Raw genomic sequence first — 23545 nt, forward strand, 5'->3', positions numbered from 1 at the left:
CGCATTATAGATGAAACGCCGTTATATCAGGGTAGCGGTGGCAGGGCTGAAGCAGTGATTTAAAGAGCCTGGGGCTCCCACCGCAGGGGTAGCAGTGGCAGGGCTCCGGCAGTGATTTAAAGAGCTCCGGGCTCCGGCCGCTGCAGGGAGCCCAGGCCCTTTAAATCGCCGGCCGAGCCCCACTGCCGCAGCCCCAGCATAGCAGCAGCAGGGCTCCAGTGGTGATTTAAAGGGCCCGAGGCTCCTCACAGCAGCTGGAGCCCCGGACCCTTTAAAGCACCACCAGAGCACAGCTGCTACCGCGCTATATGTGAACCCGTGTTATATCAGGCCATGTTATAGCAGGGTAGAGGTGTATATCTTTTTTGAGATGGGCGACCACATCTGCACACAGTATTCAAGATGTGGGCATACCATGGATTTAGATAGAGGCAATATGATATTTTCTATACTATTATCAATCCCTTTCTTGATTATTCCCAGTATTCTGTTCACTTTTTTTACTGCCGCTATACATTGAGTGGATGTTTTCAGAGAACTATCCACAATGACTCTGAGATCTCTTTCTTGAGTGGTAACAGCTAATTATTTTATGTGTATAGTTGCGATTATGCTTTCCAATGTGCATTACTTTCCATTTATCAACATTAAATTTCATCTGCCATTTTTGTTGCCGTCACCCAGTTTTGAGATCCTTTTGTAGCTCTTTGCCTAGTCTTAACTATCTTGAGTAATTTTGTATCATTTACAAATTTTGCCACCTCACTGTTTACCTCTTTTTCCAGATCATTTATGAAAACATTGAATAGGACTGGTCCCAGAAGAGACCCCTGGGGGACACCACTATTTACCTCTCTCCATTCTGAAAACTGATCATTTATACCTACCCTTTGTTTCCTATCTTTTAACCAGTTACCAATCCATGAGAGCACTTTCCCTCTTATCCCATGGCAGCTTACTTAAATTTTCAGAAAGCCTTTGACAAGGTCCCTCACCAAAGGCTCATAAGCAAAGTACACTATATTCACCGGATCCCCTTTGTCCAAATGCTTGTTTACTCCCTCAAAGGATTCTAGTAGATTGGTGCAGCATGATTTCCCTTTACTAAAACCATGTTGACGCTTCTCCAATGAATTATGTTCATCTGTGTGTCTGACAATTTTGTTCTTTATTATAGTTTCAACCAGTTTGCCCGGTACTGAAATCAGGTTCGCAGGCCTGGAATTGTCAGGATTACCTCGGGAGCCCTTTTTTAAAATTGGCGTCACATTATCTATCCTCCAGTCATCTGGTACAGAAGCTGATTTAAATGATAAGTTACAGACTACAGTTATCCAACGAAGTGGGTATTCCCCCACGAAAGCTCATGCTCCAATACGTCTGTTAGTCTAGTCTATAAGGTGACACGGGAGTCTTTGCTGCTTTTACAGATCCAGAATAACACGGCTACCTCTCTGATACCAGACTACAGTTAGTAGTTCTGCAATTTCAGATTTGAGTTCCTTCAGAACTCTTGGGTGAATACCATCTGGTTATGGTGATTTATTGCTATTTAGTTTATCAATTCGTTCCAAAACCTCCTCTAATGATACCTCAATCTGGGACAGTTCCTCAGATCTGTCACCTAAAAAGAATGGCTCATGTTTGGGAATCTCCCTGACATCATCAGCCATGAAGACTGTAGTTTGAAATAAAAAGTTTCTTTTAGACGCTTACATCTAGTATGAATGATGACATTTTATCCAGAATAATTAAGGATAAAATTTTGTCACGGAGGTCACAGAAGTCATGGATTCTGTGACTTTCAGAGGCCTCCATGACATTTTCTGCTTCAGCCTTATGTCCCACGGCAGGGGCCGCTGCCAGCCCCGGAGCTCCCAGCCACCGACAGAAGGAGCCCCAGAATTGTTAGCCGCCACCACCACCAGTAGGGGCCCCGGCGCTATTGTCTCCTCCTCCCCACCCCGCACCCCCAGCAGTCAAACCCACCCCCCTTATTCTTAGGAAAATTCATAGACATGTTATGGGCTTCCATGAATTTTTGTTCATTGCCTGCAACTTGTCTGAGACTTTTACTAAAAATAACTGTGACAAAAACTTAACCTTGATAATAATCTGTGTATTGACACCAGGGATATGCATAGCACTTCACATATATTTGAACATATGGTCCGTGTCCCTCGCAACCTTAGGCCCTTATCCTGCAAACACTTACACACGTGCTTAACTTCATTACTCTGCAAAGTCATATTGAAAAGAGAGTGGAAATGGAACTACTCACAGTAGTAGAGTTAAGCACAAACCTAAGTATCTGCAGAATCAGTGCTGCAAACACTTATGCATGTAAGTAGTCCATTAGAATTCAATGAGACTACTTAGATGCATAAAGTTACTCACAGGACTAAGTGTTTTCAGGGTTCAGACCTTAGTATAAATCGGCGGTTTTCAAACTTTTTAAACTGAGTTCCCTCCCTGCCCCCCGAGTTACAATTTTTGGTTGCACCTCCCCAAGCCAGATAAAAATAGACATAATACCTGCCCCTTCCCTCTCAGTTTTCTGAGTGGGGGAAGGCACGTGTGATCATCTCTGAAAGTGGAGCCAGCACTGGGTGCGGAGGGTGCTGGGAGTGGAAATCAGCACAGCTGCTGCAGATGTTGACACTGACCCACAGACTGGGTGGCCTACTGAGGTGAGAGGGGGGAGCCCCATCTGGTGTCACTGCTGAACATTCCTCTGTTCCCCTCTAGGGGAACACACTTCGCAGTTTGAAGACCTCTGGTATAAATAGAACAAGTCTCTAATATGCACATTTTATTCCAAGCAACAAGAGATTTACATTGTAGGTTATGCTTCTATTTTACAATAGGATCCTCAAGCACAAACCCTTACTCTTGAACAGGGTCCCACTAAAGCAAACAAGGCTCTATCCAGAACTACATGTTGATTCTTCCAAATCCATTTGCAGGAGAGTGACCTAAATATTTAACAGAAGTTTAAAAAAGCAGCATAGAGCTAAGTATAAAAAACATTAAATCCTCCCTCTAGAGGGCAACCCATGTCTTTATCTGAAGTTTATCATAGTATAAAACAGTGGGACTATTTCAAAAACAACAACAAAACCAGATAAGAAGGGGCCAAACTCATCTCTGAGAAGGAGAGAAGAAAAATTGGAAAAGCATTTAAAAGGTTGCATGACTATCAACTCCTGTTCAAAACAAGATGGGTAATAAAAATTCATCCAGGTCAATTTTTACTTGTAGTATCTCTTATAAATGTCAATTTATCAGAGTTAATAACTGAATTTCTTTAAAGACAAAGTCCCTGAGTGGACAATGTAGCTCTTTCCTGACACACACATTTGGGTTCTAAAAATCCGTGCATGAAAATGCTGCTTATGAGCCATTGCTAAAAGTAACAACTACAACCAACAGATATTAATTATTTGTTTTAGAGTAGTGGCCCCAGCCAAGACTGGTGCTCCATTGTGCTAAGCACTGAACAAATGTGTAGTAAGCCACAGACTCTGCCCTAAAAAGCTTACAGTATAAACAGAGAGGACAGACAAAGGGAGAGAGAGGAAAGAGAGGCACAGAGAAGTAAAGTGAGTTTGTTAGACTTTCAAAGACTGATTTAGTGCTCTAAAATAAAAATTGCCTTTATATGGTAACTTGAACTAGGATGTCCAAACTACTGACAGGAATTTTCTTAGATAGAGAAAAACACTTTTCTTGAAGGGATAGGAGCTGTAATAGGCCTAAAAACAAAACAACCAACCTACACAACCAAAAAACCCAACAGATTTTACTTTTCATTTTATAATATAACTCTGTTTTATAACTAACAACAAAGACTGTGGAAGACAGATGTTTTCATAACTGTGTGTGTGAAATGGACCTCCCTTTTTGAGGACTGAAAGGCCACTGTCAACTTAAATTTGGTCAAGTTTAGGCCCCAATCCTGAAATTGACATTGTGCATGCCCACTCTTGCACACAACCAATTGCAAGATTGAGGCCTTAAATTTTGTGAAAATAGTAGAAATGTTTCCAAAATTTTGTTTAGAGGTTGCAGTGAAAGCATCTGTTTTTAAGCAAATAAATATTCCCCAAAAATGTCTCTCTTTATTTTTCATGGTCAAAACTGAAGAGAAGTGCAAAAAAGTAGACAAAATAGTTATAAATCCACTGGATTTCAAATTCTCACTTTTACTAATCTAAAATGCTTATACAGGCACAGAAATGTGGCTGGGGCCAATCCAGCCAAGGCTAGCGCAGCTGGGATCAGGTCCGATCTGGCCAGGGGCAGGGCTGCCCAGGGGTTAAGGCAGGTTCACTGGTAAGACTAATGCTTACTGGCTCGGTTAACATTTCACATCCCTACTGTTCTCTTTATAAGAAGCCTTTACAATATTTAAAGACTTATCTGATCCCCCTTCAGTCTTCTTTTCTCAAGACTAAGCATGCCCACTTCTTTTCAGCAGAACTATTGCCTAGCCAATTATACCCTATTTGTAGTTGCACATTTGATTTTTCCTTTCTAATGTTGTACTTTGCACTTGTCTTTATTGAATTTCATCTTGTTGATTTCAGCCCAAGTCTTTAATTTGTCAAACTCACTCTGAATTGTAATCCTGTCCTCCAGAGTATTTGCAAGCCCTCTCAGCTTGGTTCATCTACAATTTTATAAGCATACTCTCCACTCCATTATCCAATTCATTAACATTTAATAGTACCAGACTCAAGACAGACCCATGCAGGGCACAAGCAGATACATCCTCCCAATTTGTCAGTGAACCATTGAGGATTACTCTGTGAGTATGGTTTTTCAACCAGTATTGCACCAGTTATGCATTTGTAGCACGGGTTGACAACATATTTTTAAGTTGACAGTGCAGCTTAAGTATTTCTCCAGTCTCTTTTTCACGAGGAAGGTTTACTTGCGTGTTTTTAATGAGAACTAGACATTGAGCATCTAAACTCAGTATACGCATTGCCCTACCTAATGAGTAAGCATAAATTACCCTGGAGAGATACGGAGCAACATACAAATTGGGATATGGGGCACACATAAAAGGCCAATAACACACACAGTTGGCTACCTGCACAAGCACTTAATATGTTTGCACACTCTCAGCTTTGATAATTAGGCCCTTCAAAATCTCAGTGCATGTTTTAACTAGATAATATCTCCCCTTCTTCAACTCGCACCAGCCCATAAAAGAGAAAGGCACCTTAGAATCAGAATGACAGTGTCGGACAACAGGCACATTAAAAGCATCCAGAGTGCTCTTCTTCTGAAAGTGCTTAGAGTGGCAGGAGATAGGAATTTTTTGTTTAATTAAATGTTTCAGTTAAAGACAAAAAGCAAAATCCTTCATCTCCCCTAACCCGTTTCCCCCAGCTCCCACTGAGATAACATACATCGTTTTTTAAATGTTAGCCTCCCCTCAGCCCCCCAGAGACACGGGGCAGCTCGGTCCGGTCTGGGAGCAGCCTCCCCTCACCCCCCAGAGACACGGGGCAGCTCGGTCCGGTCTGGGGGCAGCCTCCCCTCAGCCTCCCAGAGACACGGGGCAGCTCGGTCCGGTCTGGGAGCAGCCTCCCCTCACCCCCCAGAGACACGGGGCAGCTCGGTCCGGTCTGGGAGCAGCCTCCCCTCAGCCCCCCAGAGACACGGGGCAGCTCGGTCCGGTCTGGGGGCAGCCTCCCCTCAGCCCCCCAGAGACACGGGGCAGCTCGGTCCGGTCTGGGGGCAGCCTCCCCTCAGCCCCCCCAGAGACACGGGGCAGCTCGGTCCGGTCTGGGGGCAGCCTCCCCTCAGCCGCCCCCAGAGACACGGGGCAGCTCGGTCCGGTCTGGGGGCAGCCTCCCCTCAGCCGCCCCCAGAGACACGGGGCAGCTCGGTCCGGTCTGGGGGCAGCCTCCCCTCAGCCCCCCCCAGAGACACGGGGCAGCTCGGTTCGGTCTGGGGGCAGCCTCCCCTCAGCCCCCCCCAGAGACACGGGGCAGCTCAGTCCGGTCTGGCGGCAGCCTCCCCTCAGCCCCCCAGAGACACGGGGCAGCTCGGTCCGGTCTGGGGGCAGCCTCCCCTCCGCCCCCCCCCCCCCCCGAGACACAGGGCAGCTCGGTCCGGTCTGGGGGCAGCCTCCCCTCAGCCCCCCTCCAGAGACACGGGGCAGCTCGGTCCGGTCTGGGGGCAGCCTCCCCTCAGCCCCCCAGAGACACGGGGCAGCTCGGTCCGGTCTGGGGGCAGCCTCCCCTCAGCCCCCCAGAGACACGGGGCAGCTCGGTCCGGTCTGGGGGCAGCCTCCCCTCAGCCCCCCAGAGACACGGGGCAGCTCGGTCCGGTCTGGGGGCAGCCTCCCCTCAGCCCCCCTCCAGAGACACGGGGCAGCTCGGTCCGGTCTGGGGGCAGCCTCCCCTCAGCCCCCCAGAGACACGGGGCCGCTCGGTCCGGTCTGGGGGCAGCCTCCCCTCAGCCCCCCCCCCGAGACACAGGGCAGCTCGGTCCGGTCTGGGGGCAGCCACCCCGCCGCCCCCCCAGAGACACGGGGCAGCTCGGTCCGGTCTGGGGGCAGCCTCCCCTCCGGCCCCCCAGAGACACGGGGCAGCTCGGTCCGGGGGCAGCCTCCCCTCAGCCCCCCAGAGACACGGGGCAGCTCGGTCCGGGCTGGGAGCAGCCTCCCCTCAGCCCCCCCAGAGACACGGGGCAGCTCGGTCCGGTCTGGGAGCAGCCTCCCCTCAGCCCCCCCCAGAGACACGGGGCAGCTCGGTCCGGTCTGGGGGCAGCCTCCCCTCAGCCCCCCCAGAGACACGGGGCAGCTCGGTCCGGTCTGGGGGCAGCCTCCCCTCAGCCCCCCTCCAGAGACACGGGGCAGCTCGGTCCGGTCTGGGGGCAGCCTCCCCTCAGCCCCCCTCCAGAGACACGGGGCAGCTCGGTCCGGTCTGGGGGCAGCCTCCCCTCAGCCCCCCCCAGAGACACGGGGCAGCTCGGTCCGGGGGCAGCCTCCCCTCAGCCCCCCAGAGACACGGGGCAGCTCGGTCCGGTCTGGGAGCAGCCTCCCCTCAGCCCCCCCAGAGACACGGGGCAGCTCGGTCCGGTCTGGGAGCAGCCTCCCCTCAGCCCCCCCCAGAGACACGGGGCAGCTCGGTCCGGTCTGGGAGCAGCCTCCCCTCAGCCCCCCCAGAGACACGGGGCAGCTCGGTCCGGTCTGGGAGCAGCCTCCCCTCAGCCCCCCCAGAGACACGGGGCAGCCTGACCCTGCAGCTCCTCCTACAGAGGAGGCCCCTCCTGAGGCCTGGCGAGGGTGGGCCCCACGTGCCCTACCTATGCGGGGAACCCACGTCAGTTACCTGCAGGGAAGAAACCCACCAGGCCCTTTCCCGGCAACACACCCCACAGCAGCCAGCGGCGGGTCCGCCCCGCAAAGCGAGCCGGGTGGAAACAGGGGCTGCTCTGCTAACAGCCCCAGCGCGCGGCCGGCCAATGTAAATCCCCCCCAGACCACCCCAGCGCTGTAGTCAAGCGCTCGCAACGGCAGACTCCACGTCTGGTCTGGGGAAGCGCGCCCGGCCGCGCTGCTTGCGCGGGTAGCGAATGGTTCCGGCCGGGGTGCGCGTTTCCGACCGGGCAGGGTTGAGCAACGCGCCGTGCCGGTTCTGGTCTCGTGCCCGGCGCTGACGGTGGCAGAGGTGCTGAGAAGGGGAGCCGGCCTCGCCAGGGTAAGGGGGCAGGGGCCTGGCCGCGCTCGGGGGGCGGCGGCGGCGGCGGCTCCGGGTGGCCTTTGGGCGGGAGGGCTCTAGTGTGGGTTCACCCGCTGTGGGCGCTCGGGATGTTCGTTCATCTGCATCGCCCTTGGGGCCTGGGAGAGTAACGCCTCAGAGCGGAGCCCCGCCACTTCCTTCGGGGCGGTCCCCGGCAGCGGAGACATCAGCCGCGGGGGGAGCTGAGTGACTGCTCTGGTCCCTGCGCAGGGCGCTGCCACCGGCCCTCGGAGCTGGCCGGCGTTGGCACAGGCTGCCTGGTTCTCAACCTTTCCAGACTACCCTGCCCCTGGCAGGAGTCCGATTTGTCGTGTGTACGCCTCAACTTTCACCTCATTTAAAAACTTACAAAATCAGGCACAAAAATACAAAGTGCCACAGCACATTAGTATTGAAAAATCGCTTACTGTCTCATTTTGTCCAGATGAAATTTTAGTTTGTACTGACTTCGGTAGTGTTTTTTATGTAGCCTGTTGTAAAACTAGGCCAATAGCTAGATGAGCTGATGTACCCTGTGGAAGATCGCTGTGTACCCCTGGTTGAGAACGAGGGCTGTATAGGCCAGAGGCGGCCCAACTTCTGATGGTGAAAGAGACAAACTTTTGAGATTACTCAGAGCTCTTCTTCAGGTCTCTGTGTAAGCTAGAAGGGTTGTCTCTCTCATCAACAGGAGTTGGTCCAATAAAAGAGATGACCTTGTCTCTCTAATATCCTGGGACTAACACAGCTGCAACAGCTCTGCATACACAGCTGTACAGTGCAGACATATTCTGAAAATATCTGCTCAATGTTCAGTGGCATTCAAAAAAGCTAACTTTAGGAACCATTAGGAAAGGGATAGTTAATACAAAATCTGAGAATGTGTCTATATAAATCCATGGTACATCCAGAAAAGATATACTAGCATGGGAAAAGGTGCAAAAAGGGGCAACAAATATTATTGGGGGGGTATGAAACAGCTTCTATGAGAAGAGAGATTAAAAAGACTTGCAATGTTCAGTTTAGAAAATTGATTAAGGGAGGATATAATAGAGGTCTATAAAATCACAAATGGTGTGGGGAAAGTGAATAGGGAAGTGTCATTTACCCTTCAGCATAACACAAGAACTAGGGCTTACCCAATGAAATGAACAGGGAGCACGTTTAAAACAAACAAAAGGAAGTACTTCTTCACACCATGTGAGTCAATTTGTGGAATTCATTGCCAGGGATGAAGGCCAAAAGTGTAACTGGGTTCAAAAAAGAATTAGATAAGTTCATGGAGAGTAGGACCATCAATGACTATTAACAAAGGTGGTCAGGGGTGAAACCATAAATTTCCAGGTGTCCATAAATTTCCAACTGTCAGAAGCTGGAACTGGATGACAGGAGGATGGCTCACTTGAAATTGCCCTGTTTTGCTAATTCCCTCTGAAGCATCTGGCACTGGTCACTGTCACAAACAGGATACTGAGCTAAATGGACCATTGATCTGACCCTGTATGGCTGTTCTTGTGTTCTGTTCATCAGAGTACAGATTGATCCTTCTCAGTTGCTATCAAACAAAAAAAGAACAGGAGTACCATAGAAGGTGTGAGGAGAACTTAACATAGGGAAATAGATTCAATTAGTGTAATGACCCAACCATTCCCAGTCTCTGTTTAGGCCTGAGTTAATTGTGTCTAATTTGCATATTAATTCAAGTTCAGCAGTCTCTCTTTGGAGTCTGTCTTTGAAGTTTTTTTTTTGTTGCAAAATTGCCACCTTCAAGTCTGTCACTGAGTGGTTAGAGAGGTTGAAGTGTTCTCCCACTGGTTTTTGAATGTTATGATTCCTGATGTCAGATTTGTGTCCATTTATTCTTTTGCGTAGAGACTGTCCAGTTTGGCCAATGTACATGGCAGAGGGGCATTGCTGGCACATGATGGCATATATCACGGTTGGTAGATGTGCAGGTGAACAAGCCCCTGATGGCGTGGCTGATGTGATTAGGTCCTATGATGATGTCACTTGAATAGATATGTGGACAGAGCTGGCATCGGGCTTTGTTGCAAGGATAGGTTCCTGGGTTAGTGTTTATGTTGTATGGTGTGCGGTTGCTGGTGAGTATTTGCTTCAGGTTGGGAGGCTGTCTATAAGCGAGGTCTGGCCTGTCTCCCAAGATCTGTGAGAGTGAGGGATCATCTTTAAGGATAGGTTGTAGATCTTTGATGATGCGCTGGAGAGGTTTTAGTTGGGGGCTGTAGGTGATGGCTATCCTTAAACAGAGACTGGGAATGGTTGGGTCATTACACTAATTGAATCAATTTCCCTATTTTAAGTTCTCCTCACATCTTCTATGGGTCATCTTAATTATCACGTCAAAAGTTTTTTTTCTCCTGCTGATGATAGCTCATCTCAATTGATTAGACTCTTCCTGTTGGTATGCATACTTCCACCTTTTCATGTTCTCTGTATGTATAAATATCTCCTGTCTGTGTGTTCCATTCTATGCATCCGAAGAAGTGAGCTGTAGCTCACGAAAACTCATGCTGAAATAAATTTGTTAGTCTCTAAGGTGCCACAAGTACTCCTGTTCTTTTTGCGGATACAGACTAACACGGCTGCTACTCTGAAACCTGTCACACAAAAAAGAGTCCCATTCAGTTACATCACATGAAGACACATAGCTAAATATTGACAAATTTTATAAGTATTTGTATACAAATGCAAGAAGTTTGAATACTAAGATGGGTGAACTTGAGTGTCTGGTATTAAATAAGGATCTTGATATAATAGGCATCACAGAAACTTGGTGGAAAAATGATAATCAATGGGACGCTTAATATCAGGGTACAAATATAGGAATGACAAAGTAGGTTGCGCTGGTGGAGAAGTGGTGCTATATGTGGGGGAAAAAGCATAGAGTCCAATATAGTAAAATCTTAAATGAGTCAAACAATACCATAGCATCTCTATGGCTAGAAATTTCATGCTTTTGAATAATAAGAGTACAGCAGCAGGAATATACTGCCAACCACCTGACCAGGATGGTGATGGTGACTGAGAGAGATTAGAGGGGCTACAAAAAAACAGAAAACCCAATAATAATGAGTATCAGAGGGGTAGCCGTGTTAATCTGGATCTGTAAAAGCAGCAAAGAGTCCTGTGGCATCTTATAGACTAACAGATGTCATGCATCCAACGAAGTGGGTATTCACCCACAAAAGCTCATGCTCCAATACGTCTGTTAGTCTATAAGGTGCCACAGGACTCTTTGCTGCGATAATAATGAGGGACTTTAACTATCCCCATATTGACTGGAAACATGTCACCTCAGGATGGGATGCAGACATAAAATTTCTGGTCACTATTAATGACTGCTTCCTGGAGCAGCTAGTCCTGGAACCCACAAGGGAAGAGGTAATTCTTGACTTAGGTCTAAGTTTTGCACAGATTCTGATCCAAGAGGTCAATGTAGCTGACCCACTCAGGAATAGCAACCATAAAGTAATTGCCATTGGATGTTGTGAAGTATAACTGTATGTCCATCTATATATACTATATATAATTATGTTCTATATGTCTATATAGATAGTAGATTATCACAACTTGGAGTTGGCAACTTCACCCTTTGTTTGAAAAGTGCTTGTAGTGAAAGAAAAGGTGATTTGGCTTTATCAAGCTCTGGTAGAGTGTGTAGTATTGTATTGTTTTGAGCAGTTTTCTAGACTGGATTGTGCAAATATAGGGAGAGAATAAAAGCTTTCTTAAATACTACTACCATGACAACTATATACAGTAGAACCTCAGAGTTATGAACACCAGAGTTACGAACTGACCGGTGAACCACACACCTCATTTGGAACAAGAAGTATGCAATCAGGCAGCAGCAGAGGCAAAAAAAAAATAACAGGAAAGTTTTTAACAAAAGATTTGACAAGGTAAGGAAACTTTTTCTATGCTTGTTCCATTTAAATTAAGATGGTTAAAATCATTTTTCTTCTGCATAGTAAAGTTTCAAAGCTGTATTAAGTCAATGTTCAGTGTTCATCAACACACACACAACTACATCTAGTTATCTACTGACAAGGAGGTTTGATTGGCCTGTTAGGGCAGTTATGGACTTTCTTGTTACTTCTAAGTAACAAAGTTTTACTATACCTGAGTTCACTCAATGCTGGTTTCACTATATTCTTTATAGAACTATTTAGGATGAAAATGCAAAAACAAAAATTTACGCTATTATAAAGAGAAGGAAGTTGTTCTGTTTGTATAGCAGCAATGGAAAGTATGCATGTGTTTTGTAAAATTACTTTCTTAACTGATGGATTTTCCTACCAGCTAGAGCACTGAAGTACAGTAGTTGCAGTTACAAGTCAAAGGCCATGGCTACACTTGCAAATTTGCAGCGCTGCAGCAGGGTGTGAAAACACACCCTCTCCAGCGCTGCAAATTGCGGTGCTGCAAAGCGCCAGTGTGGTCAAAGCCCCAGCGCTGGGAGCGCGGCTCCCAGCACTGTACGTTATTCCCCACAGGGAGGTGGAGTACGGACAGCGCTGGGAGAGCTCTCTCCCAGCGCCGGCGCTTTGACGACACTTAGCGCTTCAAAGCGCTGCCGCGGCAGCGCTTTGAAGTGCAAGTGTAGCCATAGCCAAAGGTTCAGTGTTAATTTTATACACTAAAATACTCCTAACTCTAGCCTATTTTTTATAAACATCATCTTCACATGTAAAGATAAATTGAGTTAGAAGAAAAGTGTATGTATATATTAGTCTACAGAGAGTTAGATAAGATTTGACCATGACTGTAAAGGTAGTTATAGCAATACCAAAACACCAGTTATTCTCTGGCTGCATCTGAGAGCAAAAGTGACGCTTGAAAAATGGTTCTAACTTATTACTGCCATAGTCTATTTTCTCTTTTCATTTCATCTTGGGAGCTTTGTCATTTCTCAGCGTTTTATAGGAAAAGTAAATGCAAATGAGTTTATGCAAAATTAAGACATTTTCATTTTGTAATTTATGATTCAAAGGAAAATGAGCCTCATCTTCTAAAGTGTTGGCTTATCACCTTGCTAAGGCCTTTGCATAATAATGGTTATTGTTTTTCTCTGACTCATCAGGCATTGTCCACTGCCAGAAGCAAAAACTAAATGTCTTAGGTAGTCTGATTTCAAACTCCAGTGCATATTATTTTCCTGAAAACATTCCTAGTTATGGGTATCAGGATGTTTTGAATGTTCTTAGTCACAAAACAAATTCCTATCCTACACTCTGTTTTGGGACTATTTATATTGTTAACACTGGAAAGGATTCAAAACAATGTGTCAGATCGAAATATGAGAAATCCTGTTCTTTCTTATGAATAATTCAACATAATAGTTTTTCTCAACTTCAGAGCTCAGTGAAGAACGCTGTCCATCTTTGTAGTGGTGGTGGTGGTGTCCTGAATCTCCATTCCATCAACACAGCTGGATGCCACACTCCACTTCATCCTGAGCTCAGACAACTAGATTTTAGCTTTGGAGAATTACTCTTTGCAATTTGCAGTCCTCACTGCCTGCATCTTTCACTGGACTGACTGCATTACGTTTGCTTCCTCCAAAAATTCAATCTTCCTTATGCAATGTTCTTTATGTTCAAAACAAACACTTTGCCTCCGTCTTTAATGAGGTTAATGAAGAGCTTAGGGATAATGGTAGGATGACAAATGGGAATGAGGATATTGAGGTAGATATTACCACATCCGAGGTAGAAGCCAAACTCAAACAGCTTAATGGGACTAAATTGGGGGGCTCAGATAATCTTCATCCAAGAATATTAAAGGAACTGGCACATGAAATTGCAAGCCCATTAGCAAGAAATTTTAATGAATCTGTAAACTCAGGGGTTGTACCGTATGACTGGAGAATTGCTAACATAGTTCCTATTTTTATAAAGGAAAAAAAAGTGATCCGGATAACTACAGGCCTGCTAGTTTGACATCTGTAGTATGCAAGGTCTTGGAAAAAATTTTGAAGGTAAAAGTAGTTAAGGACATTGAGGTCAATGGTTTTACAAAAGGTAGATCATGCCAAACCAACCTGATCTCCTTCTTTGAGAAGGTAACAGATTTCTTAGACAAAGGAAACACAGTGGATCTAATTAACCTTGATTTCAGTAAGGCATTTGATACAGTTCCACATGGGGAATTATTAGCTAAATTGGAGAAGATGGAGATCAATATGAAAATTGAAAGGTGGATAAAGAACTGGTTAAAGGGGAGACTACAACGGGTCATACTGAAAGGTGAACTGTCAGGCTGGAGGGAGGTTACTAGTGGAGTTCCTCAGAGATCGGTTTTGGGACCAATCTTATTTAATCTTTTTACTACTGACCTTGAGACAAAAAGTAGGAATATGCTAATACAGTTTGTGGATGACACAAAGCTAGGAGGTATTGCCAATACAGAAAAGGACGAGGATATCATACAGGAAGATCTGGATGACCTTGTAAACTGGAGTAATAGTAATAGGATGAAATTTAAAATAGTGAAAAGTGCAAGGTCATGCATTTAGGGAGTAATAACAAGATTTTTTGTTATAAGCTGGGGACGCATCCCTTGGAAGTAACACAGGAGGAGAAGGACCTTGGAGTATAGGTTGATCACAGGATGACTATGAGCTGCCAATGTGATATGGCTGTGAAAAAAGCTAATGCAGTCTTGGGTTGCATCGGGTGAGGTATTTCCAGTAGAGATAAAGAGGTGTTAGTACCGTTATACAAGGCACTGGTGAGACATTATCTGGAATATTGTGTGTGGTTCTGGTCTCCCATGTTTAAGAAGGATGAATTCAAACTGGAACAGGTACAGAGAAGGGCTAGTAGGATGATCCGAGGAATGGAAAACCTGTCTTATGAAAGGAGACTCAAAGAGTTTGTCTTGTTTAGTCTAACCAAAAGAAGGCTGAGGGGAGATATGATTGCTGTCTATAAATATATCAGAGGGATAAATACCAGTCAGGGAGAGGAATTATTTATGCTCAATACCAATGTGGACACAATGACAAATGGATATAAACTGGCCATCAGGAAGTTTAGACTTGAAATTAGACAAAGGTTTCTAACCATGAGAGGAGTGAAGTTCTGGAACAGTCTTACAAGGAGAGCAGTGGGGGCAAAAGACATATCTGGCTTCAAGACTAAGCTTGATAAGTTTATAGAGGGGATGGCATGATGGGATAGCCTAATTTTGGCAATTAATTGATCTTTGACTATTAGCGGTAAATATGCCCAATGGCCTGTGATGGGATGTTAGATGGGGTGGGATCTGCGTTACTACAGAGAATTCTTTCCTGGGTGTCTGGCTGGTGAGTCTTGCCCACATGCTCAGGGTTTAGCTGATTACCATATTTGGGGTCGGGAAGGAAATTTCTTCCAGGGCACATTGGCAGAGGCCCTGGGAGTTTTTCGCCTCCCTCTGCAGCGTGGGGCATGGGTCACTTGCTGGAGGATTCTCTGCACCTTGAAGTCTTTAAACCACGATTTGAGGACTTTGGTAGCTCAGACATAGGTTAGGGGTTTAATACAGGAGTGGGTGGGTAAGATTCTGTGGCCTGTGTTGTGCAGAAGGGCAGACTAGATGATCATAATGGTCCCTTCTGACCTTAAAGTCTATGATTCTATGATTCAGTTCTGCTATGCTGAATAGCATAACACTACTGTAGTCTTCTTTCAAGACTCATCCAATTTTACTTTCCTCAGACAGGAGTGGTCTTCTCTAGTGTACTGCTGAAGCCCATCAGCTTCAGACGGTGTCATTTCAGGCTTTCAGGATGGAGATGTGCTGCAAATAGAATAATTAAATTAGATCAAACTATGCATAAATATTAACGGTGCATATACAAAACTGGTGTTTAACTTCATGTATTGTAAATTTTGAAGCCAGGTAATATAACCATGGTAGCCCCACATAAGGATGCAGTGTTAACCTTCTTAAAAGATGATATAAAAACCTTTTTGGATTTGTGGGTTTAATAATTTCATTTCCTTATCCAACCAAACATTTTTTTTTTTTGCCTACAAGAAACAAGGAAAATACTAAACTCCAAAATAGAATATGAAAATGAGTTATGTAGGAGTTTGTAAAAGAATTTCCCTTTATGGAGGAAACACTGTTAAATGTTAAATCGGTCATAACATAATTAAATGAAATAAGGCTAAATGGCATGTTATTTAAATAACATCTTATTAAAGGGTTACTGAATTAAGCAATCAAAACTAGTGACCATTCAAACTGCATGTACCTTTAATCAAGACAGTTTTATTTAAAATAAGAATTTGATATATTAGTGGGCTGATAAGAGGATAATATTAGCTGTAGTTGGTGCTCAGCTGTTCCATAACCTGGAAACATTGCAGCTGGTTAAGGAACAGAACCTTAATGGTTAGCTACATTTTAGTTAACCATGGCAACCCCTCATTATGTTTCCTGAGCAGACAAAAGGCTCATAGTATAGTGACCGTCTAAAGGTATATTTTGTAAACAAGTTGTGATCAGACTGTTTTGCAGGAAGAAGACTTTGTAGTGTTGAACAGCTAGTGTGAATACTGTGGGCTTGTTTTTGGAACTCTGGAACAGTGAAACCAAGTGGGTGATTTTTTGTAATTTTCTTTTAGGATTAATTAAAGTTAGGTCTTGTAAATCCATTTCTAATTATGCATCATAAACAGAATTCTGTCAATAAACTGTTTAGGAATCTGTTTTTTAAGAGTTCTTGAATACTTGGATGCATGTTAAGATCAATCTTAAAAGCAAATTTGCCCCTCAGTAGCATTAGGGATAATCTTCTAGTCCCTGAACCTGCAACTTGTTCTATGCAGATAGACCTTTATGCCCACGTGTCCCTTTGAAGTGAGTGAGGTGCTAAGTGGGCTTCTGGGCCTTAGTCTGATAAGGGATACTTAAGGTGTGAGGTGCATCTTTCAAACTGACCACTGATGGTAGCTGTACTGTTATAAGACTAAATTAGTCTTCAATTTGTTGTGTATCCATCACATATGAACGAAGTGCAGTAGTTGCAGTCACAAGTCAAAGGTTCATGATTGGTCATGTGCCCCTATTTAACCTCAGGGGTTGGCCCAATAAGTTGTCTGGGCAACCACACAGACTTTGGCCTGCTCCAATACCAGATTTCGCCTCATCTCCTGATCTCCAGTCTCCAACTCCAGCCTGACTCTGACCCTTATTCCTGCCTCTCGATTCTAATCTGATGCTACCTCTGAAGCTATTCCGGGAGATTTTTTTCCCCCCCAACATGACATAATGTCATTTTCTTAAAATATCCTATTAAAATCTCCTGGATTGCTTTCAGTAGTCACCAGGAGATCAATGCCGATTCTGGGACACTGCAGGCCAATCCTAGAGGGCTGGCAACCCTACCTGGTGGGCAGACCTCAGCCTAGCTGTGACCACTAGGCCAGACCACCTACGGCCCAGTCCCTTGCAGGTGGTCCTTTAGACAGAGAACATATAACCAAGTGGGAGTTAAGAATTTAATGTATAATCAGTACAATGTGGACTTCTGTTTTTGCAAATTGTTAAAGCACCTTCATTGTACTTTTGTGGACTACGGCTAAATAAAGGGGAAAATAAATATTAAAAGGGACAAAGAACAGTTTTAGAAGAAAACTAAAACCGTACCTGAGATATGATGAGCTCAAGATGTGTTTCATTGTTTTGGGGTTTTTTTGTTTGTTTTTAAGATTGTGTGTGTTGATGGGAGAATTATAACGTACGTTGAAACATAAAATGAGCCAGCATAGTTTAGTTAGTGCACATATGTAGATTTAGAGGAACAGTGATTTGATTTGATTTCCTCCAGAGCAGTGCCCATCTTCTAGTTCAAACATCTAAACACCTGCTATGAAACAATTTCATTGTGCGATGTGTCTTTGGTTTCTGAAAAACAGTGCTGAAAAAACAAACTCTCCAAACATATTACTTATTATGGGTGAAATTAAATAGTATTATTTCAGATGGGTAGAATAAGAGTTTGAACAGAAGTCTTTAAAATTACGGTACAGTAAAATAAAACATATGACCTGGTTATCTCTTTACAGTTCTCCTTCTCCAGTCTGTTGCTGCAGCTATTTTGAATCTGCTGGATAAAATACTTTATATTGTGAATAAAAGGGATAATTTACACTCCTGAAAAAATGGCAGACATTCAGAACGGTGACTCTTGCTCTTCAAGTCCACTCGAGCTGTTTGAAAGAGTGACTGCACAAGGAGAAAAAGTCAGATCACTGAAAGCAGGGAAAGCATCAACGGTAATTTTATTTCATTTGTTGAACTCTTTCCATTTTGCAGCTTAGTTCTCTCTTAACACATTGAACAGTTTTTTGGCTTGAGATGCTATTTTATATTCCAGTAATAAAATAATATTTTCTTTTAAAAATGTTTTGTCCAAACTTTGGAATTATTAATATAACCTCGTTCAAAATGACCAAAGTTGTTTTTCCTGGAGCAGGAACTGGGAGTCACTAGACTTAGGGTCTAATTCTGCCACTGACTTGCTACGTTGCCTTTCTTAAGTCAATTAGTCGTGTTGCATTTCAGTTTTCTTATCTTTAAATTGTAGATAGTAATACTGACCTTTCTAAACTATTTTGAGATCTTTGGGTGCAAAGCACTGTATAAAAGTATTATCATACCTATTAGGAAATGTGGTTTTCAGTGTATATGCACTGAGGGCGGACTCCTAGTCTTATGGAAGTCATTTGGCAATTTTCTGTTAACTTAAGTGGGATCAGCATTTGGCTCTAAATACCTGACCCGGTCATTAGTCTGTGTGCAAATAGAATTAATTTCAGTAGGTGATCTACATGGGGACTGGCTACAGGTTTGGGCTCTTAAGATTTGTTTTTCAAGTGGAACTTGTATAAGAAGTCTTAGCACATGGGAGTATGTGCATGCATGAGCTATTACAATAACATTAAATTATATAGAACATAAAATAACTGTGAGGTGTAAAGAACTAAAACATGTTAAATATAACTACTACAGGAGTATTTCTAGAGTAACTAATAATTTTATAGCACCTTCTATCTAAGCATATCTACAAACTTTATACTTAAATGAATTAAGCCTCACCACTTCCTTGTGAGGCAGGTAAATATCTTTGTCCCTGTTTTATAAATGGAAAAGTGAGGCACAGAGAGTGCCTTGAGTGACTTGCCCAAGTTTACACAGTAAATACTTATGATTTGTATACAGGGAGTGTTAAGAAACTGTCCCACCTGCCATTTCCTTTTCTTTTATCTTGGACATTGATCCTGCTTAACTTGAAGCACATGAGTAGCCCCATTGAAGTCAATGCATGTGTGTGAGTGTTTGGAGGAGGAAGCCCGTACTAACACTTTGTCTTAAGCACCATCCATCTTAAAATTGTTTTTCCTTTGCTCAGGAGGAAATCGATGCAGCAGTGAAGCTGTTATTGTCATTAAAAGTGACCTATAAAACAGCAACAGGACAAGATTACAAGGCTGGTTCTCCTCCAGTAGATTTCTCACCAGTAAGCAATAATGGTCCAATTACTACACAGGATGAGGATTTTGTAGACCCTTGGACAGTGCAGACATCCAATGCGAAAGGTGTAGACTACGACAAACTTATAGGTATTCTACTCTCTCATTTTCAAAAGCACTGTTAGCAAAATGTAACATCTGTAAGATGAGTCTGATTACGCTAATGACTGTAAAAATAGCAAATGTTTTACTACAGTGTTTCTCAAACTGAGGTTGCCACTTGTTAGGGAAAGCCCCTGGCGGGCCAGGCTGGTTTGTTTACCCGCCCCATCCGCAGGTCCGGCCGATCGCGGCTCCCACTGGCCGCGGTTTGCTGCTGCAGGCCAATGGGGGCTGCTGGAAGTGGCAACCAGTAAGTCCCTCGGCCCGCACCACTTCCAGCAGCTTCCATTGGCCTGGAGCAGTGAACCGTGGCCAGTGGGAGCCGTGATCGGCCGGACCTGCGGACGGGGCGGGTAAACAAACCAGCCTGGCCCTACACAATGGCTTTCCCTACACAAGCGGTAACCCCAGTTTGAGAAACACTGTTTTACTATATTTTCTCATTTTGAAATAGAGCCTATGTTGCCAGGATGTTTCACTTTTGTCACTTTGATATTAATGTCACTTACATTATATTCTATTAATGTAGAATATAATAGGGAGAGGGGGTAGGGACCAGTTTCCATTATACTGTATCTTTACACGCTAGTGTCTTTCTGAAGCATTCGTCTTTGGGACTGAAAACATCCAGGGGTTGGTCTCCACTTTGTGAATTTCTGTTTTTAAAATTTGAGCAAAATTCCTTCCATTCTCTTTTTTTTTTTCCTTTAAACTTATCTTTCCCATTGATATATTTAATTTCTTTAACACAAGTGCTGTGGTACGTGTTATTTCCTATTAGAACAATATAATTAGAAAGTGTTTTGAAGAGGTTGCACTGTTTTGTAATAACTTTCAGAACATGTGGAGTGGCTGTGGCCATGCCTGAGTGTCTTCCCTGCCCTCAGTTGACCCCCAACTTGATTCCTGGGACGTGGACAGAGAGTGGCCCATATAGAATTGTTACAGTGGCTCTGAAACCAGGTTCTCATGCTGTTGCACTGTCAGGGTATGTCTACACTACCTGCCGGTTTGGTGGGCAGCGATCGATCCAGCGGGGGGTCAATTTATCACGTCTAGTCTAGACGCAATAAATCGATCCCTGAGCGCTCTCCTGTCGACTCCTATACTCCACTGCCGCGAAAGGCGCAGGCGGAGTCGACGGGAGCGGCAGCAGTCGACTCACCACGGTGAAGACACCATGGTAAGTCGATCTAAGTATGTCGACGTTGCCTAACTTAGATCGATTCCCCTCTCGCCCCCCTCTCTTTCCCTCATTGTAGACCAGGCCTCAGAGCAGTGGTCCCCAACGCGGTGCCCGCAGGCGCTATGGCGCCCACGAGGGCATCTTAATGCGCCCATGTCCTTGCCCCCGGGAGAGCACCCGCCGAAATGCCGCCAAATTTCAGCGGCATTTCGGTGGGGACATCTCTCGATGACGACGCTTGTCGCCGACAAGTGATGTCATCGAGAGGCGTCGCTCCCGAATTTTGGCGGGGACGCCTCTCGATGACGACGCTTGTCGCCGACAAGCGACGTCATTGAAAGGCGTCGCCGCCAAAATTCAGCGGCATTTTGGCGAATGCTTCACCGGCGCAGTGGTCCTTCGGCTGGCGCCTTTCAGCCAAAAAGGTTGGGGACCACTGCCTCAGAGAGTACATGAGCCACAGCCAGGTTAAGTACTGTTGGAATTGAAGGAATGCAGCCCATATAAAGAATGTGCATCTAATTGAAAGCATTTTACTTTTTATTGTTACAATTTGTAAGATAAGAATAATTGAAAGAGGCTAGAGAAAAAAATATTTCTTTACTTTGTGTGTAGTTAAGTTAGTTTCCCTGTTTGTGTGGGTCTGTCACATAGCAACATAAGAGAGAAAAACATTTTAAATAGGAAAAAGGGGTTGTGGAAAAACAAAGTCATCTGGGGGCACCCAAGGGTACATGCAATACCTGAAAAGGCTTTTAACTTGCTTTTTGAAACTGATGTTGATGGTGTCCATTTAATATTTTGCATCTCCTTACGTTTTTAACTGTGCAACCTTAACATTGCATTTGTGTGTTGCTTTACAAGTCTGTCCATCCTCCTATGTACTGAGTTTTACTGGCTGCAGCCTACAGAGAAAATAAACTCTAAGGAAGGGAAGATGCAGAGCAGAGAGAATATATTTCTAAATTGGGAGGGGAGAGGTATAAAGACAGATATGTGAGGTGGGAAAGAGAAAAAGGAAAGGAATCATAGAATCTAGAGATTGAAAGACCTTTTATGTCATCTGGTCTGTCTCTAGGTGGTGGTTTTATATTATTTAGCACTTTGCCTAGTCAAGGGAAGGAAACAGAGAAGTGGGGAGGGTAAGAGATCTCTACTGTCATAATCTCTTGATGATTTATGAGTATCAGTTAACTGAAATAACAATGACTGGCATTGAATATATTGTAAATTAGTGATATTAAAGAATAGTGGAGCTTAGTATTAGAACAATGTAATTAGCTTGTGTTGCTTCAGTTGCTTATTGTGTACATACACACACGCTGATTTTTGGCCTGTCATACTGTAATTGTAGATTGGGAAACTTCCTTTAAGTTTCTTGGAAACAGTGTGGGCTTTTCTTCATGAGAATACTGAGCACTCCGTGAAAAGAAGGTAGTTTGTCAGCAGTACATATTAACTTCCTGCTACTCCTTTCTATACAAATCTTAATGTCCAAGATTCTAATAACAAGCAGTTTCCCTCTTCAGGGCAGAGTGAATTTCTGGTGCTATTTCGAAAGTCTATTGTGACGGGTTGGACCCCCCTTCTGAGGTGCCACCTGATGTGCTAGGGTCCCACTGAGCCCACCTGGCCTGCCAGCCTGGGTCCCCCCAACTCTGTGCTGCTGTGTCAGGCTCTCAAGCCTCCTTCCAGTACACACACAGGTAGGAACACGCCCAGCTGTAGAATCATACACTCTGCGATCAGCTCTCTGTGGGAGGATTCAGCTAGAGGATTGCCCAGCACTCCTGTGCCCATACCCTCTGGAGTGCAAATGCAAAATTGTATTGTCTTAAGCTCATGAAAATTGCCCCCTCCCTCAATGTGGAGGAAGATATGCACTGTTTTTGCCCCGCCCCCTCAGTCATGAATTGCACAAACTGGGTTTTAGAAAACAAAACAAGTTTATTAACTACAAAGGATGAATTTTAAGTGATTATAAGGGATAGCAAACAGAACAAAGCAGATTACTGAGCAAAATAAACAAACATGCAACCTAAGCTTAATTCACTAAAGAAACTGATTACAAATAGTAATTTCTCACCCTAAATATTGTTTTAGGCAGGTTGCAGAGTTTCTACCACTTAGAGTTCCAGGTATTCCTCTTCACAGGCTAGACCCCTGTCTCAGCCTGGTCCCAGTCCTTCCTGTCTCAGCCTGGTCCCAGTCCTTTCTCCCCAGATCAGTCTTAGGTGTTTACAGCAGTTTTCCTGTGTGGGGATTCAGTGAAGAACCAGTGACCTTGATTAACTCACTCTCCAGCCTTAATTTGAATCTTTTGTCTCCCTGTTTGATCCCCATCCCCCTTCTTCAGTGGAAAAGTACCAGCAGTGTCCAAGGTGGTATTTCCTACCAGGTGACATCATTACATGACCTTGCAGTGTTAAATCAACCATGAGACAAGGTTTATTTGTAACATCCACAGGAAGGAACTCCAGGAAGATGGGAGATCAACATCTTCAAAGACCCACTGTCTTTCCTAACGGCCCATTCAGGTTGATTGCATACTGTCTGGTGAGCGTTCCCCAAGTACACACACAGTTGTAATTGTTACATAGTCAGGTACAGAAATGATACATGCATACAAATTGGATAATTACATTCAGTAAATTATAACCTTTTCAGTGATACCTCACATGACCCATCTTGCATGAAACATATCTTAGTTATGCCATATTCATATCATAACACTATTTCTATGAAAAATATGGGGGCATAATGTCACATCTGTATTCTTCAGCACTATCGGAGATAGCCACCAGTCCCATCATAGAAAGGTAGGGCTGCAAGGGACCTGGTGTACCTTGTCCTTCCCCCGCACTCTGAAGCAGCACCAAGTAAACTTTAGAGCAGGGTTGGCAACCTTTCAGAATTGATGTGCCAAGTTTTCATTTATTCATTCTAATTTAAGGTTTTGCGTGCCA

General features: G+C 44.5%; 2 protein-coding genes across 4 annotated transcripts in view; one reads left to right on the forward strand and one right to left on the reverse strand.

Moving 5' to 3' along the window:
- The window catches only part of WDR25 (WD repeat domain 25), a 135413-nt gene extending 127883 nt beyond the window's left edge, over positions 1–7530 (reverse strand). The window contains exons 1-2 of one of the 2 annotated variants that reach the window (XM_045012815.1): positions 7353–7396; positions 2536–2776 (exon numbers count right to left, since the gene is read on the reverse strand). The gene's annotated coding sequence lies outside the window, so the exon portion shown is untranslated. Of the gene's footprint in view, positions 1–2535; positions 2777–7352 lie in introns of both variants that reach the window. The other variant, XM_045012816.1, reaches the window with a different exon arrangement.
- A 23-nt stretch (positions 7531–7553) lies between these two features.
- The window catches only part of WARS1 (tryptophanyl-tRNA synthetase 1), a 35907-nt gene continuing 19915 nt past the window's right edge, over positions 7554–23545 (forward strand). Inside the window, exons 1-4 of one of the 2 annotated variants that reach the window (XM_045012818.1) lie at positions 7554–7721; positions 16275–16352; positions 17825–18034; positions 19171–19381. In XM_045012818.1, the coding sequence (XP_044868753.1) occupies positions 17921–18034; positions 19171–19381 (325 nt within the window). In that variant the 5' untranslated portion in view covers positions 7554–7721; positions 16275–16352; positions 17825–17920. The remainder of the gene's footprint in view (positions 7722–16274; positions 16353–17824; positions 18035–19170; positions 19382–23545) is intronic. The other variant, XM_045012817.1, reaches the window with a different exon arrangement.

This window comes from Mauremys mutica, chromosome 4, assembly GCF_020497125.1.
Source record: "Mauremys mutica isolate MM-2020 ecotype Southern chromosome 4, ASM2049712v1, whole genome shotgun sequence".
Lineage (NCBI taxonomy): Eukaryota > Metazoa > Chordata > Testudines > Geoemydidae > Mauremys > Mauremys mutica.